The sequence below is a fragment of the Lolium rigidum genome, chromosome 1 (assembly GCF_022539505.1).
Source record: "Lolium rigidum isolate FL_2022 chromosome 1, APGP_CSIRO_Lrig_0.1, whole genome shotgun sequence".
Classification (NCBI taxonomy): Eukaryota; Viridiplantae; Streptophyta; class Magnoliopsida; order Poales; family Poaceae; genus Lolium; species Lolium rigidum.
The window spans coordinates 355,394,921-355,415,677 of record NC_061508.1 but is presented as its reverse complement, the minus strand read 5'-3'; the positions used below and the strand labels follow the sequence as shown (position 1 = coordinate 355,415,677).

The 20,757-nt window shown below is 45.4% G+C and overlaps 1 protein-coding gene across 4 annotated transcripts; it reads left to right on the top strand.

Annotated features, from left to right (window-relative positions):
• The first annotated feature begins 447 nt into the window (after positions 1–447).
• LOC124702407 (lysine-specific demethylase lid) lies at positions 448–15,722 on the top strand. 4 transcript variants are annotated; one of them, XM_047234561.1, is made up of 33 exons: positions 921–2,004; positions 2,230–2,287; positions 3,333–3,455; positions 3,719–3,776; positions 3,857–3,993; positions 6,596–6,754; positions 6,835–6,921; positions 7,154–7,312; positions 8,141–8,293; positions 8,388–8,579; positions 8,659–8,724; positions 8,905–9,000; positions 9,149–9,235; positions 9,341–9,457; positions 9,533–9,740; positions 9,835–9,899; positions 10,490–10,548; positions 10,627–10,758; positions 10,834–10,987; positions 11,074–11,403; positions 12,165–12,359; positions 12,454–12,515; positions 12,794–12,869; positions 13,141–13,290; positions 13,367–13,494; positions 13,800–13,920; positions 13,985–14,058; positions 14,138–14,282; positions 14,424–14,573; positions 14,670–14,765; positions 14,848–14,943; positions 15,022–15,233; positions 15,374–15,722. In XM_047234561.1, the coding sequence occupies exons 1-33, from the start codon at positions 1,214–1,216 to the stop codon at positions 15,591–15,593; spliced, it is 4,956 nt and encodes a 1,651-aa protein (XP_047090517.1). In that variant the 5' UTR covers positions 921–1,213; the 3' UTR covers positions 15,594–15,722. The 4 variants fall into 4 exon arrangements, with proteins under 4 accessions (XP_047090524.1, XP_047090508.1, XP_047090514.1 ...); XM_047234552.1 differs by having other exon boundaries at positions 918–2,004; positions 14,848–15,233; XM_047234558.1 differs by having other exon boundaries at positions 920–2,004; positions 12,177–12,359; positions 14,848–15,233.
• Positions 15,723–20,757: the final 5,035 nt, after the last annotated feature.

Below are 20,757 nucleotides of genomic sequence, written 5' to 3'. Positions count from 1 at the left end.
AGGGGCAAATCGGACGGCTCAACGCGTTCATTTGGGTCGGGGCGTTTGGAAATGGCCTTACCGGACCGTTACGTGAAAACACCCGTCGCTCCCGTCCCGTAACCGCGACGACTAAATTCCCCATTCAATTCCTCGCCGGAACCCTAGCTAGCCCCGACAGCCTCATGAAATTGCCTAACATGAATTAGATTCTTATTTCTAATAATAATTTTTGAGAACATGATCATTTTGTACTTTTTTCCATATTGTGTGGATTGCCTTTTAGTATTGCGTTGATGGTTTTGAACCATGCTGATCAGCATGGGGTCTAGCACATACAAAGCATCAGGCAGGAATGGAACCTACTTTATGAGACAAAGACAAAGCGCAAATCGGACGGCTCAGCCCGTTAGTTTGGGTCGTGGCGTTTGGAAATGGCCTTACCGGACCGTTACGTGAACACACCCGTCGCTCCCGTCCCGTAACCGCGACGACTAAATTCCCCATTCAATTCTTCGCCGGAACCCTAGCTAGCCCCGACCGCCGGCCGATGGGCAAGGGCCGCCCCCTCCCCGCCACCAGCGCATCCCCTTCCGGCTGCAGCTTCGGCTCCGACGCCCCCATCCCGGAGGCGCCGGTGTTCCGCCCGACGGAGGAGGAGTTCGCGGACCCGCTTGCCTACGTCGCGCGCATCCGCCCCGTCGCCGAGCGCTACGGTATCTGCCGCATCGTGCCCCCGCCGTCCTGGTCGCCGCCGAAGGCCCTCGACGTCGCCGCCCTCTCCTTCCCCACCAAGCGGCAGCCCATCCACCGCCTCCTCGCCCGCCCGGCCCCCGCCGACCCGGACACCTTCCTCCTCGACTACGCCCGCTTCCTCAAGGCTTACCGCGGGCCGCCGGGGCGGGGCCTGCCCAAGCTCCCGGATGGCCGCCCGCTTGACCTCTGCCGCCTGTTCCACGCTGTGAAGCGCTTCGGCGGCTACGACGGCGCCTGCAAGGGGAGGCGATGGGATGACGTCGTCCGTCTCGTTGACGACAGGGCGCGCAGGCATGTGCCTGAGTGCGCCAAGCACGTGCTCGCGCAGCTCTACCACGAGCATCTCTACGCGTACGAGAAGTTCACCAGCAAACCAGTGTCATCACAGGAGGAGAGTGGGAAGGTTGATCTTGATGATCAGCCGTCAGTCTCTGGCTTGAAGGATCAAGGGAGGAGCCAATCTGTTCCTGGAGGAGAGATGATGGATGCTGCCGAGGTTTCTGGTGTTAGGAGCCGGAAGAGGAGAGATGCCATCAACAAAAAAGCCATCGGGATGGCTTCCCATAGTAACAACAATGGAGGCACTGCGAAGAATGCAGCGTCTGCCGGACCTTGGAAGTGGAAAAGGAGGAAGGTTGATGATGCAGAGGCAAACAAAGTGGATGATCAGGTCTGCGAGCAGTGTGATAGCGGGCTGCACGGGGATGCCATGCTGCTGTGCGACCGCTGCGACAAAGGGTGGCATCTGTACTGCTTGTCGCCCCCGCTCGAGAGTGTGCCTCCTGGGAACTGGTACTGCTCGGACTGCATGAACTCCGATAGCGATTGTTTTGGATTTGTCGAGAGGAGGAAGACCTGTTTGCTTGATGCTTTCCAGCGGTTCGATGAGAAGGTTAAGAGGAGGTGGTTTGGGCAGAGGCATCCCAGCCGTGTTCAGGTCGAGAAGCAGTTTTGGGAGATTGTGGAGGGGAGGGCAGGGGAGCTGGAGGTCATGTATGGGAGTGACATGGACACTTCGGTTTATGGGAGCGGGTTTCCTCGCCTTGGTGATCCGGTGCCACCGTCGGTGGATCTGGAGATGTGGCAGAAGTATTGCTCGAGCCCATGGAACCTTAACAATTTTCCAAACCTGCCGAGTTCAGTTCTTCGGACTGTCCAGGATAAAATCGCTGGTGTAATGGTCCCTTGGCTCTACATAGGGATGTTGTTTTCATCATTCTGTTGGCATGTCGAGGACCATTGTTTCTATTCAATTAATTATTTGCATTGGTAAGCAAATCTTGCCTGAATAATTGGATACTTTATCTTTTTGTCTTTGCTATCATATTTTATTCTTCTGTTTTATTAATTACCGATAAGTGTCCTGATTTTTTTTAACTCTTACACGAGGGATGCTAGTAATTTTGTTACCTTCTGCACATATTCTAATGTTGTATTTTGGGCCTAGAATTGTTCATCTCGAAGTAAAACGTGGTTATTTGACATGTGTCTCAGGGGCGAGCCAAAATGTTGGTATGGGGTCCCTGGAGCAGAAGCAAATGCTTTTGAACTGGTATGTTATACTCTTTTAGACAAAATAATATGATATTAAATCTCTGTTTCATACAGATGTGATATCAACTTCGAGTAGTATGTTCAAATATTGATTACTCATAGGAATATATTGCATTCTGTTCTTTTGCACCTCGATAACATCTCATTTTCGCTGCTGTGGGAATGGGGAAGTTGGAGTTATTTTCTTGTTACTATTTTGTAGCAACAGTAATTGTAATATCTGAAATACTTTTGGCTACAACGGAAGCACAGTAAAATTTTCGTAAAAGGTTAAGTGATTTCTAGGATTTAATTTATCTACGCAGATCATATGTAACATGGAAGCACAACTGATAATAGTTATAAACATACTTTGTTATTACTAGAAACACTATTTGACCCCCAGGGTGTAGAAAAGTTATTTTGCACCCAACATAATATTACATTGTTACATTCATAAAATTATGTTTTGTATACATATAATTACGTTCATATTGACTTACCACAAAAAATCAACATAAAAAACGCATTGTGTGAGTAATTGTAGTGTAAAAAATGACGAAAATACTTTATGTCATATTTTTTTACGTCAGATAAAAAAAAATTGCAAGGTCTATTTTTTTCTTATGTTCTACTCGACTAATGAAGTAAGAAAAAAATTACTTCACGTATTATAACATACGCTTATGCACTGTATTATTTCAAAAAGGGCATAGACATAGTTACCCCTTTTTGTTTATTTATAATTTAAAGATAAAGAAAAAATAAGAAATGCTCCTCAGCTAGAATTGCCGTTTAGGTAATGCTATTCTTTCACTGTTCAGTTCGTTCCACAATCCTGTTAAATGATTGCATAAGCTCACAGAGTTGTAGAAAGAACAAAATACTGTGATATTAGTTTCTTCATGGTTTACAGATAAAACACAGAATCCTGTCAACTTTTTTGTCCTTGCAAAGGGGTTGCAAATCATGATGATGAGTTTTACATGTAAATACATGGGGTTAGGTAACGGCTTAGCTTTATTATGTGTAACTTGAGTGTTTGACACTTTCTACTCCTGCAGGTAATGCGCAATACTTTACCTGATCTATTTGATGCACAACCAGACCTACTTTTTCACCTTGTCACAATGCTGAATCCCTCAGTTTTACAAGTAAATGGTGTTCCGGTTTATAGTGTGATGCAGGTTAGTAAACTCTGTTTCTAAAGAGGCAAACATTCAAACGTAGTTACTACTGTTCTTTATGACGATGCCAGCATTTTGTGATATGGTTGTTCCTGCTATGCCGTTTTGCTTGGTTATTATGTATGTTACAGCTATGTAGTAGCATAAGTACACACTTGCTGCTTTTTTCCATTTGCATGGAATTTGAATTTACATTATAATTTCTCAGATCTATGTACATCTAGTGGCTAAAACTTGTATTTTTTGTTGTCTTTCTCTACTAGGAACCTGGCAACTTTGTGATTACTTTTCCCAGGTCATACCATGGTGGTTTCAATTTAGGTAATACAGACCATACTCCATAGTCATTTCTCTTTCAGCCGTGATGTTATTCCAAATTTGAGACGCATCATTCAATTCAGGTTTAAATTGCGCGGAGGCTGTTAATTTTGCTCCTGCTGATTGGCTACCTCATGGTGGTATTGGAGCTGAACTGTATCGTATGTACCGTAAGGCACCTGTTTTGTCCCATGAAGAGCTTTTGTATGTGGTCGCAAAGGTTAGAGAATGGCTATAGTTATTTGCTGGCTTTTGTATTAGTTCTGTGTGATTGTCGTACTAGCCCGGCTGTTCTTTTGTCACTGGTCAGCAAAACTCCTTCTGCGTGAATTTATCCATCACCAGTTTTTTGTTTAGCTAGTCAGCTGTCAAATGATAACTCAGCATATAGTTATCGTAAGTGAGAAATATTCACGACTTCGTATGCAGTTTTATTGTCCTGTTTTTTTTGTTTCCCCCGAAAAAGTAATCCTTTGGGAAAGCTTTAAGGTGGCTATCATGTAAAGCAAAACTGCTGCAGGGTACAATGAGCCAATTTAGCAAAGTGAGATACAAGAGTTGGTGTTTCGTTTAGTGCAGCATCCAAATTATCAAATGCATAATTAATAGTGACCATGTGATGATGCTTACCTTTCACTTTGGAATGGACCATTGCTGTACTAACCTTATGATTTATCCTGTTATGTAATGAAGAACTTAGAGGTTATGGTTTTGGTCCCTAGCACCATGATGCTGAAGATTAATGGTTCCATACGTTGCATTGTTTCTCCGTGGCAACGCACGGGCAGTCAACTAGTTTCTTATAGTGAATGATAGTTTATTGTAGTTTTTCTTAGTTTTTAGATCCACAACATAAGAGCATCTCCTCTCGTCCCCCCATATGGACTCCGGCGCAACCGTTTTAGGGCCCATATGGGGGGGGGGGCGCCGGCGGTAAAAAAAAAGGGGCCGGGCGGCTCCCTATCGCGGCCCCTATACTGAAAAAAATTTAAATTTGAAAATATAACACAATTTATAGAAATAGTAGATTCATAGATAGTTTGGCCATATTTGGCCAATATTTGTACAAATTTAAAAACATAGACATAAAAAACCCTAAACCTAACAACCGTCGTTGCCGCCACGGCCTAGCCCTAGGTGGCGGTACATCGCCGCGTAGTCGTCCTACTCGTCGCTAGGCTCCTCCTTCGGCTGCGGGAGGTAGCTGCAGCCTGGCCGGTGCCTCCTGCGCGGCCTGCTGGACTGGCCAGCGTTGTCGTCGTCTTCCAGGTTGATGATGAGGCCGAGGCGACGGCTGCACTCCTCCTCGCGGCGGTAATCGGCCGTGCTCCAGGCCTCGATGAACTCGTCCGTCGCCTAGAACGATTTGAGTTGGGCGCGCCGTAGCCCCGGGAACTCCTCGGGGTCGTCCTCTGCCTTGACGATGGCCGCCGCCTTGTACTCCGGTGGTGGCGTCCACTCCCGTTGGCACGGCGGAGAAGGTTGGCGCTGCTTGCGCATGACGACGCGTCCGCCATGGCGGTGCTTGCGAGTTGTAGGAGCCTCCTCCGGCTTGTCCTTCACCGTCGCCAAGAAGCGTGGTGACGGCGTGTTGTACGACGAGCACCTTGCCGAGGAGCGCGAAGAGGAGGAGCGCGATTGCGAAGTAGACTGGCCCGCCCACTGGCCGTTGCCTCGCTAGGCGCCATCTGCAATTGCCGTGGCAACATTTGCAGCGGGGGTCGTTCCCCTCAGCGATGTAGATGAGGACCCACGCAAGGGTCCTCACGGGCGCGCTCCACCACCGCCCGCTGTCCACTTGCGTTGTTGTTCGCCGGTGGATAGCCGTTGCCGTCGTAGGCGGCGAGGCGGTCCTCGCTGGCGCTGGAAGAAGGTGGTCCAGGCGTGGTCGTTGTTGGGGGACCAACGCTGGTCGTTGCGCTCCTCCGGCGTCAACTGGTCCCAGAAATGGTCGTAGACGGCAACGGCGCGTGCTGACCCCGTCGGCACCGGCGGGCCGCCGTGGCTTAGCGCCCATCCCGACGGACAACGCATGACCGGCAGGACGGGGTAGCCCGCATTCCATAGGGCACGCGCCTTGGCGACTTGAAGCCAATGGCGGCTGAAGCCGCTGGCGGCGGCGCCTTCTTGTTCTTGGCGGTCCATGGCGAGGGCGTTGGTGCTGGAGACGTTTGGAGGAGATGGCGAGGGCGCAGGTGTTGGAGAAGTTTTGGAGGGCGCTGGCTGGAATGTGCGGCGAGGGAGCGGCGTGGAGGGTTTATATGGCATCGAGGGGGCGTTAGCGAGCATTAACGCCACCGCTGAAGACGAGCAGCATTAACGCTGACGCTGAAGGCGAGCAATCTTTGACGGGCGCGGAAGGCGAGGAGGAAGATGGCTCCGTTGACACTGACGGGGTGGGTCCGGCGTATCCTGCGCCTTCTTCCCACGTCGTTCCCGCCAACACGCGGTGCGCCGGCGCCCCTGCTAGCCTCCCTTTCTACTGGGTTCAGCCTAGGGGCACCGGATGGATAGTTGGGCCGCGCCGGCTGAAAAACTATTTTGGGGGCGGCGGCTGGGCGTGTTTTCTGGCGCCGGCACTCCCCAAAGGCTTATAGGGGGCCTTTGGGGGGGATGAGTGGAGATTCTCTAATGTTGACATCGTTTAGCGTTTGCGTTAAATCTTTTGTCACACATTTTTTCCTATGAATAATATATTATACCTTCCGAATCTCCCTGCTGTTTTTCCTAAAGAAGATTTTGCATTGGATTGTTGTATCTTACTACATAATTGTCTATCCTGGGTAGCAAATGTTTACATTCCTTAATCCTTCTATTTGTAGAATGGTGTGAGCAGTGAATCACTTTCCTACTTGAAAGGTGAAATAGAAAGGTTATTTCTGAAAGAGAAAAAATGTCGAGAGGAGCTATGGACTAACGGGACTGTCAAATCCAGTCTAATGCCAGCAAGGAGTAACCCAAACTATATCGGAACTGAAGAGGTACTTCTACTAATATCATCTATTGTCATGACATATTTTTTCAATGTATTTTGAACAAAATATCAAATTTCACCATGCAGGATCCTATGTGCGTCATATGCCGACAGTATCTGTATCTTTCAGCAGTTTCTTGCAACTGTAGGCCTTCTTCTTATGTCTGCCTTGAGGTATGTCTTTCTTATGTCATTGTTGTGCTTAGTGACTAGTTAGCTTCATGTCGTCTTTATGGATCGTTCCATTTTACTGCCAAACATGGCTGCGAATATCATGTTTTAGCTGCTGTTTGGAAGCAAAAGAACACCTTTGATGAGCATGCTCATCTTATGCAGTAGCACTGATAGTATTTTCACAAAATAGATTTAAGACAAATTTGTTAAGAACAATTCCTTTCTTTTCCAGCACTGGAAGCACCTTTGTGAATGCAGTCCAGAGAAGCATCGCTTACTTTACCGCCACACCCTTGCAGAGTTGGGTGATTTAGGTTGCGAGGTCAAGGCAGGGGAGAATGTTAAGCAGTGCCCCTTCTTGCTTAATGACATCCCCGCACCCTTTAAAAAGGTTTGATATCGACTGATATGCACCTCTGTCAATTGAGTTATCTGTTTTAAACAGTACTCCCTCTGTTCCTAATTATAAGCCATATAGTTTCTGGCATGGAAGTTAAAGAATGCAAATTTCGGAAAAATTACACCATGTTTGGAGGGGATTAACCATAGGCAATTAACATGAGCTAATAGAAAACTTTGCATAAGATAAGAAAACATAATCAATTTCTAAAAATATTGTACACATAATTGGCGCAATGCAATACACATTATATTCTGGACTTTTTTCTCAAAAAACTATATAGCTTATATCTAGGAACGGAGGGAGTAGCATTTAGTTGTCTATTAAAGAAGAGTACGCATTGAGTGATTAGCTTGCTTTTTTTTACGATGGTACTACCAACGTCTCACTGGTTTTCTCTTATGATTTCATGATATTGGATAGTGTATAAGATGTAATGCTGAACTATGTACCATAATTTTGTGCCATTTATTTTGAGCAACATTACCTTAGGGGAAGCCCCTATGGTGTAGATTTTATATTACTCCCTCCGGTCTCTTTTAATTGACTCGGATTAAGTACAACTTTATGCTAAATTCGAGTCAATTAAAAGGGACCTGAGGGAGTACTTATAGCCAACCATACAAACCCAAAGTTCAGAGTCCAATGGGAAAATTACATCAAGGAGGAAAGAAATGAGCTAAAAAAGAAACCATTATACAAAGATGCTTAAGAGCCCATAATTTTGTGCTATGGAAGACCACCTTGATTATGTCTTTTTTTTGTCTTTATTGCTTTTGATGGGTTCTTATCTAGTGTATCCACTATCCACTTATCCAGGTTAAAGATCGGTATATATCATATGCACAACTTGCTGAGGATTGGCTTTCAGAATCTGATCGTATTCTCAATATGCCATTCCTGGATACTGCATATTCTACTGCCTTGGAAGCTTGTGGACAATTTCTGTGGGGCGACCATGACATGGATTCTGTATGTCTTTCTCTACTGTACATGCTTTGATTTTTGTAGAATTCTTACAACAGCTGAGTAACTTGTATTTATTGTGGTACTATTGATTTATTAGGTCCGGAACATGGCACTAAAATTAACTGAGGCTAAGAAATGGGTTCTGAGTGTTAGAAATTGCATTTCGAGAATTGATGAGTTTTTGCTCTGCAAACATAAGTTTTCGGAAAAAGTGAAGTATGCGGAAATCGAAAAATTAGTTGCTGCAAGATGTAAATCATTCTGTGAGCCTGGTCTTCCACAGTTGCAGGTATGTAAAACCAGACAATATTATACTTTGTATCGCAGGACTCTAAAATTTACCCTCTTCTGAATTCCCCCTGTTTCAGGCCTATGTAGAGAAAGGAAAGATGATGATTAGTGAAATAAACATTGCATTATCATCCGTTTTAACGGTAATCATACTTCTGCAGCGGTGTTTTACTCATAAGTGTTTTGTACTTCTGTAAGATGACTACAATCAGGAAACACCTTTTGTGGTAAATAAAACGGATTTATATTGCAGCCTTAAATTCTTGCGCTACTTATTTCATAAATTGTGGTGACAATGTTTCCTTGTTGGCATGTTTTCTTAGGTTGAGCACTTGGAAACACTGTACTCACGGGCTTCAGAATTCCCTATTGAGCTAACAGAAACATCAACATTGTGTTGTGAAATTTCTTTTGCAAAGGTATGCACTCTATTAGTGCAGTTGATTATTTGATTTTGCTATATGCTAGTGGTAAACTGGTAATTTCTTCTCTCATTCTTACCAGCGCTCATTTGATGACACATTGAGTTTCTAACTTGGAATTGTTTGCAATTCTCTTGTGCTGTAGTCTTGGTTGAAGAAAACATGTGATCTCCTTGAACATAATAGAGCTGGCACCATTGACATTGATCTCCTAAATACTCTAAAATTAGAGGTTTGTTTGATGTGAGCTTCCTCTTTTAAGTTCATTCTGATTCACTGTGCCATTGTTCTGAATCGCCGGGGATTTGACTGTGTTTTAAACCTTGAACCTTGATAGATGGTACAGCTCAGAGTTGTAGTTCCGGAAATTGAACTTCTTTCAAACCTGTGGAAAGAAGCTGAATCATTGAGAAGGCGGTGCCAATCATATCTCCAAGACTCCCCTGTTCTAAAGGTTGATAGTCCTTCTATTTCTTTCCTCAGTTTGAAGGAATGTAGATGTGTTATTCTTTTGCTGTAAATGCTCCAGGAACTGGGGAGTTTTCTCCTTGCGTTGGATGGTACTAAGTTCAGTATTCCAGAACTGAATCTTCTTAAGCAACATTATTCAGGTGCTTGCTGCTGGGCAAGTCTTGTTAATGGCATACTCAGAAAACTTTTTGAAAGGAACGACTATCACAACATTGTTGAGGAGTTGACAGGCATCGTAAGGGACGGGAAATCACTGAGAGTAAAAGGTATGCTTTTTAAAACCTATATCCGTGGTGATTGTTGTCTATGAAACGTTTTATTATCTTCCTCCATGTTCACAAGATATACTCTTCTACTCAGTCGACGAACTGCCAATTGTTGAAAAAGAATTAAGGAGGTCCCTTTGCAGGAAGCAAGCATGCGAGGTATTTTTCTGGACCATATAACTGAGTAAGAGCTCTTGTAATGTGAAGCTCTTTCCTAGTTAGCAGCCACCTACTTATCGCGCTATTAAACAAATATTTGACTCTTGCAAATTTTTGATCATGTGGCCCATGCTGATAAATTGAGTGATACTAGAATTGTTTGTACTATAGCAATTGAAACAGAGATATTTACTTTAGAAATAGAACCCAACATACATCTTCTTATTCAAGTTGAAACTTGAAACCAATTGTTTTCTTCTCATTTTTTAAATAGCCGAAGACCATTGATTTTAATAGCTGGTAAGGTGTCCTGTCATTGTTGTCATGCATCTATCTTTGGTGTTTGGATCCTAGTCAGTGAACATATCTTTGGAGTTTGGATCCTAGTCTGAACATCTATATGTGGGGTTTAAATGAGTGTTATGTAATCTATTCCTTATTTCAAGTCAGAGGCTAGTTGAAATTTGCAGATATCTTTGCGTCCATACATCTTTGTATGACAGTTTCTAGTTTTGACGCCATTGCTGATAATGGATGTTATTTCATAATGCTTAAGTAGACCGGTCTCTTAACATCCAAGTATGTAACAGGCCCTTGCAACACAAATGTCCATGGATTTTATTGAAGAAATACTAACACAAGCCTCCATGTAAGTTCAGTTGATTCGCCAGTCTCTAATAATGTATTGAATTATTATTTTGCTGCCTCACTATAGCTAGTCTGCCAGATTAACTATTGAAGAGGAACTGCCATTTGTTGATCTGTCCCAACTGCTAAAAAATGCCACTGCTTGGGAACAAAAGGCCCGACTTATGCTTGAGCAATCAGCTTCTCTCTCTGAGTTTGAAGACCATATTCGGTACAAGTAGTCGCAGAAAGCTCTATTCTTATGCTACATACTATTCTTCTTACTGGATGTATATTCCTATTCCAGGTGCGCAGAGGACATACAAGCTATCCTCCCGTCTGCACCAAATATGAAAGCACAGATTGTTGTAGCCAGGTCGTGGATGGACAAATGTCAGGCCTATCTGAGACCTAGATGTGATGAACTTGGGCCTGTAGTTCTTAAAGTTGATGACTTGAAGGTTCGTTCAATATGGCTAGCATGACAAATTTTTCAGCATGCATACTTATTTATAATTTTAGATAACCTTGGTTCTTCACGTCACAGGATTTAATCTGTCGGCCAGCAAGTATGAGAGTCATTCTCGACACTTCAGCACTTAATTCTGTTCTCAGTGAAGTTGAAAAGTGGGAACACAATTCACTAAGTCTGTTGATCAATTTAAGAACCCTACTGCATTTGAATATGGTCGGCTCTACAGTTGACCCACTTGAAAGAAATTTGGAGGAGCTGCAAAATAAAATCAGTGGAGCAATAGAAAGTGGATTATCTCTTGGTTTCGAGTTAAAGGTTCTTAATGAACTGAAAGATTGTTTGCTGACAGTTGGATGGATGTTGAGAGCACTGTCCTTCTGCTCCAGGATTCCCTTGTTAGAGGTAACATGCTGTTCACATGCTATCACTGTCATAACTGTCACTCGCTGCTGTCATTTTGATTAGTTCATGTATTCAAAGCAGGTTACTGTAAGGCTGCTTAGTATTCTCTCTATCTTAGACATTTGCTTCTATTGTTTTAGTGACGCTCCTAATGCAATTTCCTCCACCGTATGTTTCATCAGCACTTTTGGTTCAAATAATGCAGATAATTGTGCTTAGTACTATCAAGTATGATTGAGTGCTATTTGTTCGTGGATTATTATAGAACAGTAATACAGTATACATTTGCCCAGCACCAAAAAATAGGATAGGGTCATAGGACCCACCATCCATTTTCTCTCAGCAGGGAGGCCTCCACTGCAGGCTTTACTCACGATGCACCTAATCCATTTCGCTGTCTCTCTCTGTCTTCTAGATCCAGACCACCATGGTACAGGCCACCATGTCCAAAACTGTTTTCCTTGGTATATCCCGTACACGTATAGTGTGTGACTTCCAACTTACGATGAGGGACGGGTCATTTGTGTGGGGGTGTGCATTCCTGGTCTGCCACTGATAGTATTACCACAGTAGTGATCGGTTGTCCTTGCTGATCCGAGACCCTGAACCATTGGAATTAAGTTTTATTCAACTGCAGTGCGGAGCTTCTAATTTTTTACTATATAATCTTTGGTTTTCCATTTGACTACATGTATGTTAAATGTTTAGCTGAAGTTTTGAGAGCATAAACAGTTTTGGTCATCTCATATAAACATCTAAAGTTAACCTTTCAGCATGTTGATAGAGCAACTGAAGAAGCTGTCAACATTCCTGCCTTTTTGTTAAAATGCCCTTTAGCAACACTGTTGATGAGCGGATTATCTTGGCTAAGAAAAGCACTTGTTTTGCTTCTGGAGTCTGAAAAGTCTGTAAAACCTAAATTGGAAAATGCTGAAAATATTCTAGCAGAACATCAGGCAAGTTCTCAAAAACTGACCTACTTCCACATTTTCCATGCACTTCTTCAGCTGTTCTTGGGTTTCAACTGCATTATATTTTTGCTTGTTACAGAAAATTGCTGTTCCTTATTCTATAATGACCGCTGAGCTTGAAGATGCTATAAGCAAACATAAGTAAGTCACATGTATCCAGAATGGTTATGCTAAATATCTGAGTGTTGTTCATGAGGCTTACTACCATATTGAAGCTGGAACATACTAATGCAGATATCTTCAAAATAGTTAACAGATTATAGTACTGGATCATCTACTTTACTTTTTCTGCCTTGTACACTTTTACCGGAAAGTGCTCTTGTGCTTTTCCAATCCTTTACTGCCTCGAGTAATTTAAGCCATCAAGATGTGTGTGAAGCCCATCAGTCTATCATTTAACAACTTGTCTTTCCTCTCAGGTCATGGACAGAGCAATGTCATGCTTTCTTTATGTTGCCCGATTACCAATCTTGGGCTGGACTACTAAGGCTTAGAGTAAGCCATCCATAACACTACAGTGCTGAAATTCTTACTCATAGTGCTTTTGTTAACTTAGGAACATTCGTATGATTAACATTATAAATGTTTCGGCAGTATTGCTAGTTTATTTTTGTAATCCTTCTTAAAATTTTCATGCGAGCATAGCAAGCTTTGTAACTTGGTTTCAGTTCTTCCTTACATATTCATGAAATACTGAATAGTGATTATATTATAACATGTTGAATATGTTCTGCTAACTTTCATCATGATACGTGATCTTTTATAGGACAGAGGCCAGTCCGTTGCATTGGATTGTTGTGAAATGGATAGGGTTGTTCTTGATATTAAAAAGATTGATGGGTGGTTCAATCAGTGTCGCTGTACTCTGTCGGCAGATGTCAATGATAATGGTTCTTTGCTCTCCATTCTTCAAAAGGTTGGTTTCTATTTGAAGGACCAAGGTTTGTTATTCTGTTGCCAAATGCTTTGACCTTTTCACTTTCTGTTTTCAGATCAGCGGATCATTGGACAATGCTTCTATGCTATATGCTGATGATTGTAAGAAGAAAGAGTTCTGTGTCATCTGTTCATGTGATGTGGGTGATGTTGTAGCCTCTAGATGTGTAATATGTCTAGACTGGTAAGTTACATGTGCTTGGATTGTTTTTCATGTTTGCCTTAAATGTCAACTGCTTGGACAATGCTTGGATTGTGCACATAAAGCATTAGTGTACACGAGATGGGATTCTCTGAATCCAACGTAACAACACACTATTTGTCTGGCCAAATCATTAAGTTAAAAGGGGATTATTTTCCCTGTGATTATTAAGTGAATGGAACTAACTATTTCAGTCAAACTATATCTTCTTTGTATTGGCTGTGATGTTTTATCTTTTTTCGGTGCATTTTCTCTCTCATCTGTTGATTGAATGATCTATTGTGCAGGTACCACAGCTCTTGTGTGGAATCACTGCTTGCTTCTAAACAAATGTCCAGCGAATGTATTTGCCCATTTTGTTTCTCTCTAGAAAGTGGGGATCCATTAGAGAAAGGAATACAAGAAAGGGTAATTATCAGTTTCATAAAAAGTTGATTGATATTATATTCTGATACTGATGCAAATATTACAGATTTCTAAAGGGAACCGTCCTGCTCTTAGTGCACTTACTGAACTTGTCAGTTCCGCAAAGGGTTTCTACAAAGGGTAATTTTCAAAATAACTATTTATTGAAACATTGCTTCCTCCTTGTTTGGCTTACTGAGATTCACATGACGTTTAATAGAATCGAGGAGTTGGATTTGTTGGAAGAGATTACAAAGAAGGGTTGTGGCTTGAAGTCCTATTTGATGCAAATTTTGCATGACGCGGATTCTTACGACGGAGAAGATCTTAGTGTGATGTGCAAACCTCTTGTAGTTGCTCTAAAGGTAATGCTCATTGGCATTCCTGTCCCTTACTTAACAAATGTTATGTACTTTAGATGCTCTTGACTCTGGGATTGATGGATGTGTTAGAAGAAGTCAACAAGTGTGCCATCGCCGTTCTTACGTTTGTAGTCATTTTTGTAGGCAACATCAGCTGCTGGCTTATATGATCAGCAAATCAACAACAACATTGAGGTGATATTGAGCAGATATTCGTGGAAGAAACATATTCATAATATCTTGTGTGGTGGAAGACAGACATCCATCCAACATGTAATGCGCCTTCATAAAGAGGTATTATAATTCTTTTAAGCTATAAATCTTCTTGTTATGATCAGTGGCAATTTAATTTTGAATTTAATGTGATGCTTAATGCATTGATGCTATTAGGGTTCAAATTTAGAGATATCTGGTGAAGATTTCTTCAAGTTGGAGATATGTAAAATAAAAGAAACCAGTCAACAGTGGCTCACCAAAGCAGAAAAGGTCAGACGCATGTTTCGTTTGCTATTTGCTTTCTAAGATGGAAATGAAACCTTGCAAACCGTAAGACTATGCTGTGATGCAGGCTGCGTTTGATTGTGGTGAGCTTCCACTTGATCTTGTATATGGGCTTATTACTGAAGGGGAGAACCTATCTGTAGATGTTGAGAAGGAACTTAAGGTACATAAGCTAATCTACATCTCATTATTCATTGAGATCTTCGTTGGTTCTTTTTTCACCGACCAAGTTTCATTGCAGTTGCTCAGAGATCGGAGCATCCTTTACTGCATTTGCCGTAAGCCATATGATAACAGGGCCATGATCGCCTGCGACCAGTGCGACGAGTGGTATCACTTTGACTGCATTAATGTGTGTGGACCCCCTCAGGAAACATTTCATTGTCCTGCTTGCTGTCCTAACAATGGTGAAGTTTTTATATTGCTCCCACGGCCAGCCAGCGAGGAAGATAGGTACGCATATTGCATATTTGTTTTAATCATGTCCTTGGAGCGCTCACCTGTTAGTGTTGATTTGTTGGCTTGTGTGTGTGTATCCTAATCTTTCAGTTGTGTTTTTTTTGTATGATGACTGTTTTTTTTCCGTGTAACAGAGCAAGCATCGAAGCAGGACCTCACACTCCTCCAGCATCTTGTGACAAGTCGGAAACTGTGGAGGCTAACAAGTGTAGCAACAGTAATTCGCGGAAGAAATCCGAGGTTAGGGTAGATTTAGTGAAATTTCTGCGTCAGGATAGCGAGCTAGATAAGACGTGGCGGGAAAACAAAAAGGTCCTCCACAGAACGGCCAGAAGACGCAGCAACTTATTATGACGTTCCCAAAACATTCCCTGTTTTTAGCATGTACAAGCCTCTTCAGGCTATCTTTTTTTTTTCTCGATTCTTTCATGTAAAAAAGCTGATGGAAAGTCAATTTCTGAATATGGTGGGTTTGCGTTGTCATTATCGAACTTGCGACCACTAGCTCGTGGAAGAAAAATAGAAAAAAAAAGAGGAAACCGCTCCCGCTCCCGTGCCGCTCTAGGGGCGGCACCGGGGCGTCCCCTCCTCCGCCGAGCGGCACCGGGGCGTCCCCTCCTCCGCCGCCAGGTCCCCATCCTCCGGCGCATCCCGCCGCCGCCGCTGCCGCTGATGTACACCGCGGTGGCGGCGGCACCCCTGCCCCGAAGGTGTTCTTCCGTGCGCTGCTCGGGCGTGCGAGCCTGGTGGCGTCCCGGCGGCGCCCCGCTTCGGCTTGCGCCTGCCGGCGGCCGTTGCTCCCTGGCGTGTGGGTGGTGGTGCTCCTCCTACTTTGTGGTGCTCCCAGGCGCGTGCTGCTGTGCTGGGCCACCGCGTTGAGGCGCTGGCCGGCAAGATCTGGCGCGGCTTTGATCTACCCGCCTCCCCGTCCTCCTCTCCATTGTGGTTGGTGGCAGAACCGCGGGGCGCTCCCTCCCATCCACCGCCCGTCGTTCCTGGCCTGGTCTCGTGTGTGGCACGGCTGGTCTGCGCAGCGGTTTCGCTGTCCAAGATTGGGCGGGTTCCGGCGGCGGGTCGCTCCGCCCTGGGCTCAGTGCACGCGTCCGCGTTTTGGTGTGTGGTGGATGCTCAAGGTTGTGCCTCTTCGCTGGCCAGCGTGGTGCTGGGCGGCGCGGTGTTGCTGCCGGCGGTGTGCTGGCCCCCCAGGGCCGGTAGTGTTCTCTCTGCCTTGGCTGCAGTTGTCTGCCTTCTCTTCACCCGTCTATCGGCTCGCTGCGGCTTGTTCTTCGCAGTGGTTGGCGTTCCTTGGCTTGCAGATGGCAGCCATGGAAGTGGTCTGTTTCCTACCATGGGAGCAGCCGTAGATGCGTGTGGAGTTCCAAGTCTTGCTACCAGCTGCGATGAGCGCTGTTTCATCATGCTGGTGAGCTCCATGGCTATGCAGTTGGCGGCCATGGATGTGGTTTCCTCCCATCCGGGAGTGCCATGGCTTGGGTGTGGCTGCTTCTTACCTCCTTGCAAGTCACCTGCTGCAAGTATTACTCCCACCCCGTGGTCTTGGAGCAGACCTGGTGTGGTTTCCTAGTGCAGCCTCGGCTTGTGTAGCTCTTCGGCGGTGACCGGTGGACGGTGCGGCCTCGGCTATGTTGTGCCCTTCGGCTACGACTATGGTTTGTCACACGCGGTGCGCGCGCGTGCTCTCTGAAGCTATCCAGGTGTGTACTCGGCTCCGTGATGCCCTTTGATTTCTCCAACAACATTCAACTGTCGTGTCGAGGTCTCGGTGGCGAGCGGCCTTTCGTCTACATTGGTGACACAGTGAGTCTTTTGGTTGTGAACTCGGCAGGGTAGCCCTTCGACTTTGTCTCGGCTGCCTGTCGCCCTTCGAACACGCCTTTGGCTCACTGGTGGAGCGGTGTCGACTCGGCTGAGCGTTGCCCTTCGACCACGCCGACGCTGTCAGGGTTTGATCTCGGCAGACTGGCGCTTTTCGTCCACGGTGGTGGTGCTTCTTGGGCAATGTACCTGCTGTTTGGTTTTGTCTCCCGGTTTCCCTATGGTGGTCTTTCTTGCGGTGGTGAGGTATGTGTCTTGCTGCAGCCTGGGCTATGTTTTGCCCTTTGATGGCGTTCTGGCGTTATCTCGGCGAAGCGGCTGCGTACCGGTACTCCTCACTGGGTTACTTGCTCGGAGTTTCTCAGAGTTTCGTGTTTGTGGGTGTGTTTTTATGTTTATCTCTCTCCTCTTGTAATCATCCCTGTGTACTCTGGTTCATTTGAACCTATCTTGTAGAGGTTGCAAAACCTCATAGGCAACATGAATGAAAAAATTCAGGTGGGGATTAACTCCCCCCCGGTGACCATTCAAAAAAAATTATCGAACTTGCTATCAGTTGTAGCTAGTCAGAAAATAGTTGCATTTTCCTTGCTTTTAGTGGTTAGTGGTGGTGTTGTACTAGTTTTTCCTTCTCCACTGATCAACATTTCATTAATGTTAACAGTTGACAGCACGGCCATTGTACATGTAAAGCTTCAACACCATACCTGATACTCCCTCTGTCTTTAAAAAGATGTCTCAACTTTGTCTAGATTTGCATGTTTCTTTATCTTGCATGTTATAATCTTTGAAGATGTGTGTGGACCGTTGGCATGATGCTTCCGCATATGTTTATTTGTCAATACTTCTGTTTGCACAAACTATGGAAGATTTCATGTTGCATGGCTGTTTTCCTAGCAAAGTGAGAACATTTTTTTTGTCTCTGGTGGAGTGTTTGTGGACGTGTGCTTGCACCTCAACTGAAACGCCATGAAATTGTGTTGTTGAAAAATAGAACATGGCCCTATAGTACTCGCCACTGTAGTCGTCGTAGTCGCCGTCATCATCGTCGCTGGCATCGGGGTCGCGGTAGTCAAACCTCGGCGGGAGAGCACGCGTGGGCTGGGACCGAGGGTAGCGCAGGCGGGGGCCACGGTGGGCCATGACGCCCTGGAGAGTTCGGTCGCGCCACCACAGCCGACGGCCGGCCTCGTTGAAGTTCGAAGGAGGCGGGCCGCCGTCCTCGTGCCCGGCGAGCGCCCTCTCACGCCGATTGATGAAGAAGCTCTCCCAAGTCGGGCTGTAGTCGGGATGCCACCGGGGATTCCTCCGCTGCTCTGGCGTGAGCTCGAAGTAGTAGTGGTTCGTGATGGCCATCTCGCGCGCCACACCTAGAGGGACAGGAGGGACCGGTACCCCTCCGACGCTCGGCAACCAGCCGGTAGGGACGCGGTAGCCCGGCGGGCGAGGGGTAGTTCGACGCGCAAAGCGCCTCCGCCTCCCGGAGGGTTAGAGATACGATGGAAGCCATGTGACCTGGTGATGAGGTTTGCAGATATGAGTCTAGATGTGATATGTAAATGGAGGCCAAGCCAACATATATATAGTGAAAAAATGGCGGGAGGACGGAGGCGGGAAGCGGTGGAAAGCGCGGGAAGAAAAATAGGCGGGAACGCAGTGGCGCCAAAAACTGTCGGTGGGATAAGGACGTGTGGGTAACCTTTAGTCCCGGCTGGTGGGTACAACCGGGACTAAAGATCATTTTTTGTCATCTAACAAAACTGTCGGTGGGATAAAGACGTGTGGGTAACCTTTAGTCCCGGCTGGTGGGTACAACCGGGACTAAAGATCCTTTTTTGTCATCTAACAAAACTGTCGGTGGGATAAGGACGTGTGGGTAACCTTTAGTCCCGGCTGGTGGGTACAACCGGGACTAAAGATGTCGACGAGGATAAGAACGCATGGGTGGACGCACTGCTCGATGAGATAAAGCATGTAGCGCACGACGCCTGTCGAGTAGAAGCGGTGCTTGTGCCTATAAAAGGAGCATCGATACGGCTTGCCAAGCGGATCAACAAGCCAAGCAGAGATTCATTCCCATGGATTGGAAAATCTCCCGTGGCGCAGCTTCTCGAAGATGTTGTTGGTGCACACGCCCTACGGCATCTTCGGAAGCTGCGCCTCGGAATTTTTCCCTGCAAGCCCGTGAACGACTACATCTCCTCTAACGGTGTTGGGGAAAGGGTTGGGAAATCTCCCGTGGCGCAACTTCTCGAAGATGTCGTTGGTGCACAAGCCTTACGGCATCTTCGGAAGTTGCTCCTCGGAATTTTTCCTGCAAGCCCACGAACGACTACATCTCCTCTAATAGTGTTGGGGAAAGGGTTGGGAAATCTCCCGTGGCGCGGTTTCTCGAAGATGTTGTTGGTGCACATGCCCTACGGCATCTTCGGAAGCTGCGCCTCGGAATTTTTCCCCTGCAAACCCGTGAACGACTACATCTCCTCTATATATATGGTACAAAAAGCCAACCACATCTCCACTTTTCATATCTTACATACAGTTAAATGATTACACAAAAATAAATGGGAAATTGATTGCCATGTTGAGATACTCATTTGTGCCATGGAGCATCTTCATCATTTAATCTTCTTCGGCCTTAACCATGGAGCATCTTCATCATTTAACTTGATGCTTGGATCAATGTTCACTCCGAAGGGTGGAATTTCATCAAACTTATTATAATCTTCTGACATGTCTCGTCTTGTCCTCCACTCCCACGATGTTTCTTTTTCCGGAAAGAACTATGTGGCGCTTTGGCTCATCGTTTGATGTATTTGTTTCCTTATGTTTCCTTTTTCTTGGTTTGCTAGACATATCCTTCACATAGAAAACCTGGGCCACATCCTTGGCTAGGACGAATGGTTCGTCTCTATACCCAAGATTGTTGAGATCCACTTGTTGTCATTCCATACAACTTGTCTACCGAACCCCGCCTCCTGTTTTGTTGACCCATTTGCACCTAAACAAAGGGACCTTAAAAGAAGGTCCATACTCAAGTTCCCGAGATATCCTCTATGTAACCATAATATGTGTCATTTGGGCCTTCATTCATTATTGCATCAAAGCGGACACCACTTGTTTTGGTTGGTGCTCTTTTTATCTTGGGCGATCGTGTAAAATGTATTCCCATTTATCTCGTACCCTTGGAAAGTCACTACGGTCGAAGATGGTGTACGGGCCGGCAAGTACAGCTGATCTTCAATATCTTCGTTATTCGGGAGATGTTTTTGCAACCAACCGCCGAAAGTCGACATGTGTTCACGTCTAATCCAATCGTTCGACCGCCGGGTTACGGGAGCGTAGAAAGTTCTTGTGGTCACCGATATACGGAGCCACCATGGTGGAACTTTGTAGAGCTGTGTAGTGTGCTTGAGTCAAAGAAATCCCGTCCCTACATATCATTGATTTCCTTCCTAGCGTGCCTTTTCCACTTAGTCTCCCTTCATGCCGCGATTCAGGAACACCAATCGGCTTAAGGTCAGGAATAAAGTCAACACGGAATTCAATGACCTCCTCTCGTTCCATAGCCCTTGGAGATGCTTCCTTCGGCCTAGCACGGTTATGAACATATTTCTTCAAGACTCCCATGAACCTCTCGAAGGGGAACATATTGTGTAGAAACACGGGACCGAGAATGGAA